Below are 12,013 nucleotides of genomic sequence, written 5' to 3'. Positions count from 1 at the left end.
CAGAAATCCATCAGCGATGTCCAGCAAATGTAATGTGGTGAAATGTGAGTCCTTCTTTGTTGTTTTTGACTTCTCCTAGTAGCGTAGTTGTTTATTTGATTTCTCTATTCTCATTTGTTTGATTTCATTTGATATGTTTTCATCGTCAGATGCTGGCAGCCAGTTACCCGCTAATGAGCCCTTCTGCTTTACATATGTTGCATTGCATCACTTTACCTCAAACCACGCAGGGCTGTTGTAGAGTATTGTGTGACGCTGACCATGATGCTGATGCTCTCTCTTTCTTCCTTTTGTTGCTCAGGAGTTCGCTGCACTGACCAAGGAGCTGAACGCCTGCAGGGAGCAGCTGCTGGAGAAGGAGGAGGAGATCTCGGAGCTCAAAGCCGAGAGGAACAACACCAGGGTGAGGCAGCATTCACACACAACTTCAAAGCATTTACTAAATTGATTTTAATGCCATTACCTGATCTTGTTAAAATGGGTTAATCTGCCACTAATTCTCTGAGGCATTCAGTGGGCAAAGACAGCCAATCAGTTTTGACATTTACAACTAGAAATTAAGTTCATGATGCTTTTTATGCCTCTGCGCCGGCAATCGCCGAGGCCAGAGGCATTATGCTCCCTGTTTGTTTATATGTTCCACTGCTGTGAATGCAATAGCTCAAGGACGCTGGGAAACAGCAAATTTTGCACAAGCGTCCACTTGGACTTAGTGATAAACTGATTCGATTTTGGTGGTCGAATGTCAAAGGTCAAGGTCAAGGTGACCTTGTTTCAGTCTCTTTCTTGTGGATGTGATATCTCAAGAACACCTCAAGGAAATTTCTCCAAATTTGGTACAAACGCCCAGTTTCAGTCAACAATGAACTAATTCTACTTTGGTTCTCAAAGGTCAAGGTCACTGTAACCTGACATCTCAAGAACAACTTAAGGGTATTTCTTCAAACTGTGCACAAATGTCAAATTGGACTCTGACTGAAGCGATTAAAATTAGTGATCATAGATCAAGGTCACCGTGACCTTAGTTCAGTTTCATTCTCATAAACAAGATATCTCAAAGTGACCTTGGGGGAATTTTCTCAGATTTGGCACAAACATCCATTTGGACTCAAGGAACTGATTCAATTTTTGTGGTCACAATCAAGGTCACTGTGACCTTGATTTAGTCTCTTTCTCATAAATGAGATATCTCAAGAACACCTTGAGGGAATTTCTTCAAATTCAGCACAAATGTCCTCTTGAACTCAGTGATGAACTGATTAGATTTAAGTGGTCAAAGGTCACTAATACCTTGCATTCGCCTCATTCTTACGAATGCAATATCTCAAGGATGTCTTCAGGGAATTTTCTCAAATTTAGCACAAACTTCACAAGTTTGAAAACACATTTTTTGGCCATAACCCAAGAACTAATGTGCTAATTATGATAGAATTTCACACAATTGTCTAAATGGATGAAATTATGAAGCGATGATGTTCTTTATCCAAAAGGGCAATTTGACTGTGAAATCATAACGTTTTGCAAAAACATTTTTTTTGGCCATTACATCATATCTCAGCAACAGAAGGGGAGACATTTGGTCTGATACTGAATTGGAGACACTAATCTTGTGGTGGTCCATCTTGAAACTGCTGATTGTCTAGATCTTGTTTGCTGCCTATTTGAAGATGTTTGTGAACCATCCTCGCTCAAACTGGAACTGCAGCATGACTGGTTCATAGAAGCATACAACAAAGATGTTAATTCTAGTTTCTTCCTTATCCACCCCCTGAAAATTTGCATTCCACAAGTTTGTCCAAAGTTTCTTAACTTGCCCTAAGTTTGCATGTCAGCAGCAAAAACCCTGCTGCATACAGGGATATATACGGCGTCCTCAGAAAGCTTAAGCTATCTGCTGGGTACGGTTTTAAGGCTGTAGAGCCACTGAAGCAACCATGCGCACTGTCTGTTTCCAATGCCCAGACATACCTCATTAGCTCCCTTCATTTTGCCTGAACATTTTTCCACTTACTCCACATGGATGGCTGCTCAACAGTAAAACTAAGTCCAAATGGCACTGATGCCCTGCAGTGTCCAGGTCAAAGTATTTCGAGGGGAAGAAAAACAACCAAAGACATTAGCGGATCAGCTTGATTTTGTGCAGCCTCGTATCTTCAATAAGAAACATTTTCTTTTTAACGCAGTAAGCACACTCTGCTGTTGACAGATAAGACTCTGTTTTCCATCCCCTCTGCTGATTAAGTGTGGATTTTTTCAGTCTTGCACTATCTGTCTCCGGGTGGAGGCAGAAGATTTTAGCACAACAGCGACTGAGAGAAACAGAACGGAGGGAGGTGAGGCGGAAGAGACGGGGACAGACACGAGTCGTCTTCTCTCTCTCACTTTATTATCACCTTGAATCTTGCGATGGGCAATTACCAGGCGATTTTAATTAAACCCGGTTTGTCGCAGTTCATAATTAAATCTTGGAAGGCGTGTGCAGGCAGTCAGTGGACTGAGGAGCTGAGAACAGATGTGATGACAGTGGAGACAGGCTGACTTTATTGGTTGTTTTAGATAAGCATCACAACTAAATGACACGCATGTAAACTCACAAACTGGAGTCATGCAGAGACATGACGAGACAGAAAAAAGAGAGCAGCAGATAAAGGATGAAAATATTTACACATCAGGAGGACAGTGTGGCTGAAGACATTACTTCAGGCAGAACTCAAAGTAAGCATCAACCTCCTGATTGATTCAGCAGTGGACATGATGGCTGCTGATGAGACTCTCAGAGACAGTTGTGTCAGACAGACGAGAGAAGAGACGACACTCAGTCTGCTTTCAGCTACAGTAGAAGTCTGCACGGGGCCTTTTTTCAACCCTGCATGCACATACTCCTTTCATTACCATTAACCCTTTAACATCTGGATTGCATTCAGACGCCTGTCACTGGTATATTAACCTCTGAAACCTCAGAAAATTGGCTTAATTTCTTTCAAAAACACAGGAAAAACAATGAACAACTTGGCAGGAAATGTCCCAAAGGTGTCCTAAATGTCCTAAAAGTAAAAGGTGACAAGGAAATGATTTGAAAATTAGCTTTGAGGGGACGGGTTATTAGATATTATAGATATATAGACATAGATAAAGATGTTAGCAAAAAATGTAGGGAAAGATGTGCAGAAAACTACATTTAGAATTCTTTTAATTACATATTTAAAATTGTGTCACAGAAAAAAGGACTACTTTTTCAAGATTTAGTAAAACTTGTTTTAGCACAAAAGCAACATTTTAAAAGCATTCAGGATTTTTGTAATTTTAACAAATTATTAATCTTTTGGTAAAATCCCATAACATGAGAACTTGAGAATTTCTTGTGTCTTTTTTGCAACTGAGACTTGCAGGTGATGCTTGTGTTGCACAATGGCGATGCTTTTTTGAGTTCCTCTTTCACTAAATAAATCAAGATAAATATATAAGAGAATAAATTAGATTCATGGATTTTAGGTTTCTTTTAAACTCGTGTTCGGCCTTGCCTGTTGCTCCCAGAGTCAACTCCATCTCTGTATTTGTCATTATCTTTTTTCCTACATCAAATTGCTTCCAACCTTCTTAAATAATGAAATATCATCCTCACTGTGTAATTCTTAGTTAGAAAAAAATGCAGCTGTTTTTAGTTAAGTAGTGATATCAAGTGGGAGTTTGATTTCCTTCGTAGTGGTTAACCACAGAATCCATTTAATCCAGCTGCAGCCTTCAGCGGAGGATCTTTAGACTCGTGAAGTGAAGAAATGTTGGGAAAGAAGACACGCAATGTTTTCTAGGAACGCTCTGGGAGGTCATTTTCAGCTGGAACTTTACCCTCTGACCAGATCATTATCTCCGGGATGTAATATCATGTCCTCTGACAATATCCGAGAGGGAATGAAGTGCCGAGATCTGCGTCACATGATGCCGCAGCACCGAGTAACGAGGGGAAATGAAAACAGATGATCTTATACTCTGATCTCAAGCAACAGTAATGAAGAATGTTTTATCTCTGCAGCCGCACTGGTTTTCTCTCTCCCAGTCGCATCCTGGTTGTTTACTCCCAGTTGCTGTTGTCGTGTAGTTTTCCTGATGTCAGCTCCGCAGCTCTGCATCTCATCTCGTCTGTCAGTGAAGCTGTCTGCCAGCAGTTGACTTGACATGTTACCTACTGTAGCAGCCCAGATTAGCATAATCCCTTTTGGACTCTGCTGGAAGGACGGCAGTACTCGCATCTTTTATACCTTTACTCTGAAAAGCTGCTATATATGCAGCCGCACTGGTTTTCTCTCTCCCAGTCGCATCCTGGTTGTTTACTCCCAGTTGCTGTTGTCGTGTAGTTTTCCTGATGTCAGCTCCGCAGCTCTGCATCTCATCTCGTCTGTCAGTGAAGCTGTCTGCCAGCAGTTGACTTGACATGTTACCTACTGTAGCAGCCCAGATTAGCATAATCCCTTTTGGACTCTGCTGGAAGGACGGCAGTACTCGCATCTTTTATACCTTTACTCTGAAAAGCTGCTATATATGCAGCCGCACTGGTTTTCTCTCTCCCAGTCGCATCCTGGTTGTTTACTCCCAGTTGCTGTTGTCGTGTAGTTTTCCTGATGTCAGCTCCGCAGCTCTGCATCTCATCTCGTCTGTCAGTGAAGCTGTCTGCCAGCAGTTGACTTGACATGTTACCTACTGTAGCAGCCCAGATTAGCATAATCCCTTTTGGACTCTGCTGGAAGGACGGCAGTACTCGCATCTTTTATACCTTTACTCTGAAAAGCTGCTATATATGCAGCCGCACTGGTTTTCTCTCTCCCAGTCGCATCCTGGTTGTTTACTCCCAGTTGCTGTTGTCGTGTAGTTTTCCTGATGTCAGCTCCGCAGCTCTGCATCTCATCTCGTCTGTCAGTGAAGCTGTCTGCCAGCAGTTGACTTGACATGTTACCTACTGTAGCAGCCCAGATTAGCATAATCCCTTTTGGACTCTGCTGGAAGGACGGCAGTACTCGCATCTTTTATACCTTTACTCTGAAAAGCTGCTATATATGCAGCCGCACTGGTTTTCTCTCTCCCAGTCGCATCCTGGTTGTTTACTCCCAGTTGCTGTTGTCGTGTAGTTTTCCTGATGTCAGCTCCGCAGCTCTGCATCTCATCTCGTCTGTCAGTGAAGCTGTCTGCCAGCAGTTGACTTGACATGTTACCTACTGTAGCAGCCCAGATTAGCATAATCCCTTTTGGACTCTGCTGGAAGGACGGCAGTACTCGCATCTTTTATACCTTTACTCTGAAAAGCTGCTATATATGCAGCCGCACTGGTTTTCTCTCTCCCAGTCGCATCCTGGTTGTTTACTCCCAGTTGCTGTTGTCGTGTAGTTTTCCTGATGTCAGCTCCGCAGCTCTGCATCTCATCTCGTCTGTCAGTGAAGCTGTCTGCCAGCAGTTGACTTGACATGTTACCTACTGTAGCAGCCCAGATTAGCATAATCCCTTTTGGACTCTGCTGGAAGGACGGCAGTACTCGCATCTTTTATACCTTTACTCTGAAAAGCTGCTATATATGCAGCCGCACTGGTTTTCTCTCTCCCAGTCGCATCCTGGTTGTTTACTCCCAGTTGCTGTTGTCGTGTAGTTTTCCTGATGTCAGCTCCGCAGCTCTGCATCTCATCTCGTCTGTCAGTGAAGCTGTCTGCCAGCAGTTGACTTGACATGTTACCTACTGTAGCAGCCCAGATTAGCATAATCCCTTTTGGACTCTGCTGGAAGGACGGCAGTACTCGCATCTTTTATACCTTTACTCTGAAAAGCTGCTATATATGCAGCCGCACTGGTTTTCTCTCTCCCAGTCGCATCCTGGTTGTTTACTCCCAGTTGCTGTTGTCGTGTAGTTTTCCTGATGTCAGCTCCGCAGCTCTGCATCTCATCTCGTCTGTCAGTGAAGCTGTCTGCCAGCAGTTGACTTGACATGTTACCTACTGTAGCAGCCCAGATTAGCATAATCCCTTTTGGACTCTGCTGGAAGGACGGCAGTACTCGCATCTTTTATACCTTTACTCTGAAAAGCTGCTATATATGCAGCCGCACTGGTTTTCTCTCTCCCAGTCGCATCCTGGTTGTTTACTCCCAGTTGCTGTTGTCGTGTAGTTTTCCTGATGTCAGCTCCGCAGCTCTGCATCTCATCTCGTCTGTCAGTGAAGCTGTCTGCCAGCAGTTGACTTGACATGTTACCTACTGTAGCAGCCCAGATTAGCATAATCCCTTTTGGACTCTGCTGGAAGGACGGCAGTACTCGCATCTTTTATACCTTTACTCTGAAAAGCTGCTATATATGCAGCCGCACTGGTTTTCTCTCTCCCAGTCGCATCCTGGTTGTTTACTCCCAGTTGCTGTTGTCGTGTAGTTTTCCTGATGTCAGCTCCGCAGCTCTGCATCTCATCTCGTCTGTCAGTGAAGCTGTCTGCCAGCAGTTGACTTGACATGTTACCTACTGTAGCAGCCCAGATTAGCATAATCCCTTTTGGACTCTGCTGGAAGGACGGCAGTACTCGCATCTTTTATACCTTTACTCTGAAAAGCTGCTATATATGCAGCCGCACTGGTTTTCTCTCTCCCAGTCGCATCCTGGTTGTTTACTCCCAGTTGCTGTTGTCGTGTAGTTTTCCTGATGTCAGCTCCGCAGCTCTGCATCTCATCTCGTCTGTCAGTGAAGCTGTCTGCCAGCAGTTGACTTGACATGTTACCTACTGTAGCAGCCCAGATTAGCATAATCCCTTTTGGACTCTGCTGGAAGGACGGCAGTACTCGCATCTTTTATACCTTTACTCTGAAAAGCTGCTATATATGCAGCCGCACTGGTTTTCTCTCTCCCAGTCGCATCCTGGTTGTTTACTCCCAGTTGCTGTTGTCGTGTAGTTTTCCTGATGTCAGCTCCGCAGCTCTGCATCTCATCTCGTCTGTCAGTGAAGCTGTCTGCCAGCAGTTGACTTGACATGTTACCTACTGTAGCAGCCCAGATTAGCATAATCCCTTTTGGACTCTGCTGGAAGGACGGCAGTACTCGCATCTTTTATACCTTTACTCTGAAAAGCTGCTATATATGCAGCCGCACTGGTTTTCTCTCTCCCAGTCGCATCCTGGTTGTTTACTCCCAGTTGCTGTTGTCGTGTAGTTTTCCTGATGTCAGCTCCGCAGCTCTGCATCTCATCTACATTTCAGCAACAATGCAATTCATAGTGCTTTACATAAATATTATTGAGACAAAGTGCAAAAGAGACACATTATAAATGACTTTTAAATACAGTTAAAAATACCTGTTAAAATAAATAACTTAACTGAATAAAATAACGATTTAACAATGTGGATGATGATGAGAATTATAACAGTTATAGTTAAATGTAATGTAAAAGAGGGTGTTTAAGATTAAAAACCACCTAAATTGTTTCCTTACTGATGTCTGTCTTGCATTACAGTTGTATTGTATTTTTTACAGTTGTATTGTATTTTTTATGTGTTAGCCACGTTATGTTGTTGATTTGTCTTTAAGGTCTGGGTGCGAGCCTGATGAAGCACACTTTGATGTGTTGTTACTGCTTGCAAAAATGCTTAATAAATTAAAAGAATAAAAGCTGGGGTTTGGTGTGCAGCAAACCTTTTCTCATTTGGATTCTTTCGTATTATTTCTATGTTTTATCAGCACTTCACCTGTTACACTGCTGTGAGGGGGATTTATTTTTTTCTCCAATGATGATGATGATGTTGTTAACAGTGATTTTTCTCATGTGTCTCCTCAGCTGCTGCTGGAGCATCTGGAGTGCCTGGTGTCCAGACACGAGCGGTCACTTCGAATGACGGTGGTCAAGCGGCAGGCTCAGTCTCCCTCGGGAGTCTCCAGTGAAGTCGAGGTCCTCAAAGCACTCAAGTCCCTCTTCGAACACCATAAAGCCCTAGACGAGAAGGTAAGTGTGCCTCCATTAGCACAGCATTTTGGTTTCAAGCTGTCTGCCTATAAGCAGCACGCAGTTTGTCTGCTGTGTCTTGGTGGAACCATTATTATTTATTTTAAAAGTAATATTCTTTTTTGAAGATGTTTTTGGGGCTCTCTGCCTTCATTAGTATAGGACAGCTTAAAGCAGGAGAGAGAGGTGATGACATGCAGCAAAGGGCTGCAAGCTGGAGTTGAGCTCGTAGCCGCTGTGGTGAGGACACAGCCTCCGTACATGGGGCGCCCGCTCTACCAGGTGAGCTAATGGGCGCCCCCCCTGCAAAATAATATTCTTAAAGCTGGCAGTGGAGGTCGAAACTGAGCTAATTCAATGTTTGTGTAAAAATGACAGCTGGCAGGACGTGATGGGTGTGACTTTTTGGCGTAGGAGATTTAAAAATCAGCTGACAGCAGTTGGCAGCAACCTCAAAGACGAAGAACAGCGGCTGAAAATGTCCACCTATATTGAGGTCAAAGAGCTCCTTATCCTCTTAGCAGAGGACGAGATCAGCCACCATGTAACAGAGAAGGCAAATGGTTTGTTATTGTTTAGAAAGTGCTGTCCGTGCACGTTTTATGTCACACTAGAGGCTGAAACTCTTGTGTTACACTTCACACTTTTATGGATTCCAGTACGCCTCCATGCAGTCCAAAATCACACACGTTTGACATGATGCCGCAGTGTTTGGTTCTGTATAAAACAGTAAAGCCGGCAGCATGAATGGACTTCCCAGCAGCTCTATCACGCAGTCTGGGTAAAAAGTGCTATTGAGACTGTGACATATTTTGCTGCCACAGTGTCATCTGTGTTTATGGTATCATTTGTTGGTTTTACTCCCAACCGGCGTGTCTCCTGCCTCCTCACAGCCTGCTGATTTATGACCTCCGCCCCCTGTGTGATATCACCACCGCCCCTGTAATCCATTCATGCTCTCCTCTAAAAGCCATCATTTATAAAGCAGGGCCAGCAACATGCTTTTCAACTGCATAAAAGCTGTCTTGTGCAGCTGGGGGGGGGGCGTCCCCCGCTCAGACCCCGGCTAACTCCTAATCCAGGATCTGGATCCTTTGAGATCTGACATCCTGTGTGGCGGCAGTAGCAGCGGTGGTGTACAATGACCATGCGGTGCGAGTAATTGCTCCATCACAGCCACGGCCACAAGCAATGAAAGCCGCAAAACGCCACTTTGAAGCCACAGCAAACTATTATTGTGAGGCTAAGGGAGGAAAAGAGGACAGCTCTTTGTGCTGCAGCAGTAGGGCTTCTTATGCTGTGTTAACCCTTGATTGCCCAGACTCTAATTTAAACAGTAGTCAGAGGGAAAAAAGTGCCTTTCTGTCAGATCCTTTGCGATCAGTCCAGCTCTGAGAAAATGTAGAAATCTGCTCAAGTTAATAATACAGTCCATCAGAGAGATCAACAAGTATTTCATGATGCGTGTTGGTTTTTTGTTTTGCTTTCCAGGTAAGAGAGAGACTACGAGTGTCACTGGAGAGGGTGTCCGCCTTGGAGGAGGAGCTGACAGCAGCCAATCAGGAGGTAAGAGCTGCCACAGCTAGACTGAATGTGAATAACGGATGAATGCATAACCACATGAACTGAAGTCTTCTATTGCTGACATTGGACTTTAATAGCTTATAGCCAGTTATATGTATATATATATATGTATTTGAAAATGTAAAGTGACAATTAAAAAGTGAAATTTGTGAAAAGCAAGCCCGATGAAGACAAATAGTAACATATAAAAAACAATATAAAATGTCAGCTAACTAGATACTGTTGCGTACTTTACACTGCAACATGTGTCCATGTTTGAATTCACAATGAACAGACTTCTGTCCTGCTCCTTTATGTGGCTGTGAATCTAAAACATACAGTGACGTGTCCTGAATTATGTATCAGCTCAAACACCCAGAGCACCTCTGCAGGCTTCACCCACCCTCATCTGTACACTGTGCACATGAGTGGCTGAGGCTGACAGAAGAGTGACCACTCTCTGCGATGGTGGCCTAACTCCTTCTCAACCTCCTGGCTCAGGCAGGCTGAAGTACCTGAGCACCTCTCACACTGCAGATGGTTGTCTTCCAGCTGAGGAATAAACCCTCAGGCTGGCACTTCACAGCCTGTCAGACATGCCAGTCTGACATTCAGGCTGAGAATAAAATTTGGTGAGAAGAGGAGAAGAAGAAGAAGAAGAAGAAGAAGAAGGGGTAAGGGGAGTGGAAAGCAGAGGGGGGGAGCGGTTGGAGTGGGAGGAAGGGCAGACAGGGAGAGGAGAGAGGAAATGCAAAAAGAGCAAAGACAGAAATAGAGAAGGCAGGTGGGAGGCAGAGGCAGGTTGTGTGCGGAGGTGTTTGTGTTAATGAGAGCGCAGTCGGTCAAAGAACATCTGCCAGGGTTTGGAGACGAGAGGACCGAAGGAGAGAAACACAGAGAGGAATGTCTGACAGTAGAGTGGTCTGAATCCAACATTAGACGGTGTCGGATCTGAGCAGACAGAGAGAGAATTCAAAGACAAGTAAAAGGAGCGAATAGTTAAAAAAAATAACGTGACAGGCCGCTGGATCCCAAAGCTGTCTCTCATTTCAGTTTTACAGCTTCTTGACAAAGTCTGCTTTTTAAGCTGTAAAGTCCCCGACAGACATCACAGTCGAGGATGTAGCACTGAAGATTTTTCTCACATCACACAGCCAAGGTTAGAAAGACCGTACAGTACATCTGCGGGGCCATCCCTCGTAAATGGTTAACACTACACTTGTCAGTGCTGCGGACAGATGAGTGATTGGCCCTTGAGGCGGTGGAGGAGGCAGTTAAACCGGCTTTGCAGAATAAAAATGTCCACGCTTCAGAGGCTCCAGGGAGGCGGGCAGACCGCGAGCCAGCGAACCGGTAATTGATTTGTGATGGAGGTCTGGTATGAGTCCCTTCTCCCCCACGGGGGTTTGGACAACACGGCCACGCCAGATGAAATCAGCGGCCTTTGACCTCATCCAGTCACAGGTGTTTAAGTGGCCGCACACTGATTACTGCTGCTGATTGTAATTTGCTGCTTTGCACCAAACTGTAATGCAGAATCTGTTGGAATCTGTCTGAGCATAAATTGTTGTTTTGCTTATTTATAGGAGTCACTGGACATTAATCAACACTGTGACACATTTTGAAAAAACTCCAATTTAAAAGTGCTTCGGGTGGCTGAACAACTAATTTGCACCCACAATCAGAAACGGACCAAACAGATAAAATAATAATTATATGATAAACAACTACAAAAACCATTGACATTTATAAAAATTCCATCTCATCAAGCAAGTTTTATTTATTCTTGAGTCCAAAATGTCTTGTTTAGTTTAAGACCGTTTTCCTGTATCAAATATTATACTATAAAATTAAAATTTAATGATGAAATAAGAAGAAATCCAACTAAAACTTAAGAAAAAAAAGCTTTAAAGGAATACTTCACCTCCAAGTGATGTATTGATTGATTTGTACGTGAGACTTATGCTCAAACAGATGTTCTGATATCGCAGACCCCTTTTACTCCGATCCATCAAGAATGTTTTCCGTTTTTTGTTCATTGCGGAGGCATGCGAGAAAAACGTCTTCAGGAATTCAACATAACAGCATAAATAACTGATATACAAATTTGCGGGCTGAAGTATTCCTTTTGAGTTTTTCCTCAGATTTTAATGCTCAAAAGCTCACTGTGATTGACAGCAGCTTGTCAACAAACAAACCCACACCTGTCATCAGATTTGATTCAAATACTGCTAAAAGCTGATTGGTGCCCAGAAGTACGAGACAGTATCTTTTTCCAACTGAGTCTTGGCCAACCGAGTGAGAGGCGCACAGACAAACCAGCAAAGCCAGAAATCTTACAGGTGAAATAAACAAAACAAAAAACTGTTGGATGAAAATCTTGTGTTCTTTTAAGACCCGGCCCTACGGAATAAAAAGCTAACTGAGAAAAATAGGTGACAAATTGAATAGATTTTTATGCCTTAGCGCCGGTGATAGCTTTGTTAGGAGGCATT

The 12,013-nt window shown here is 43.6% G+C and overlaps 1 protein-coding gene across 1 annotated transcript in view; it reads left to right on the top strand.

The window, feature by feature from the left end:
* Positions 1-351: 351 nt before the first annotated feature.
* ppfia2 (PTPRF interacting protein alpha 2) overlaps positions 352-12,013 on the top strand; it is a 69,911-nt gene continuing 58,249 nt past the window's right edge. Inside the window, exons 1-3 of the mRNA XM_042511096.1 lie at positions 352-403; positions 7,791-7,955; positions 9,447-9,521. Coding sequence (XP_042367030.1) covers positions 7,845-7,955; positions 9,447-9,521 — 186 coding nt within the window. The 5' untranslated portion in view covers positions 352-403; positions 7,791-7,844. The remainder of the gene's footprint in view (positions 404-7,790; positions 7,956-9,446; positions 9,522-12,013) is intronic.

Source organism: Plectropomus leopardus, chromosome 22 (assembly GCF_008729295.1).
Source record: "Plectropomus leopardus isolate mb chromosome 22, YSFRI_Pleo_2.0, whole genome shotgun sequence".
NCBI lineage: Eukaryota > Metazoa > Chordata > Actinopteri > Perciformes > Serranidae > Plectropomus > Plectropomus leopardus.
The sequence above is the reverse complement of the archived record's forward strand: the minus strand, read 5'-3'. Positions and strand labels throughout refer to the sequence as shown.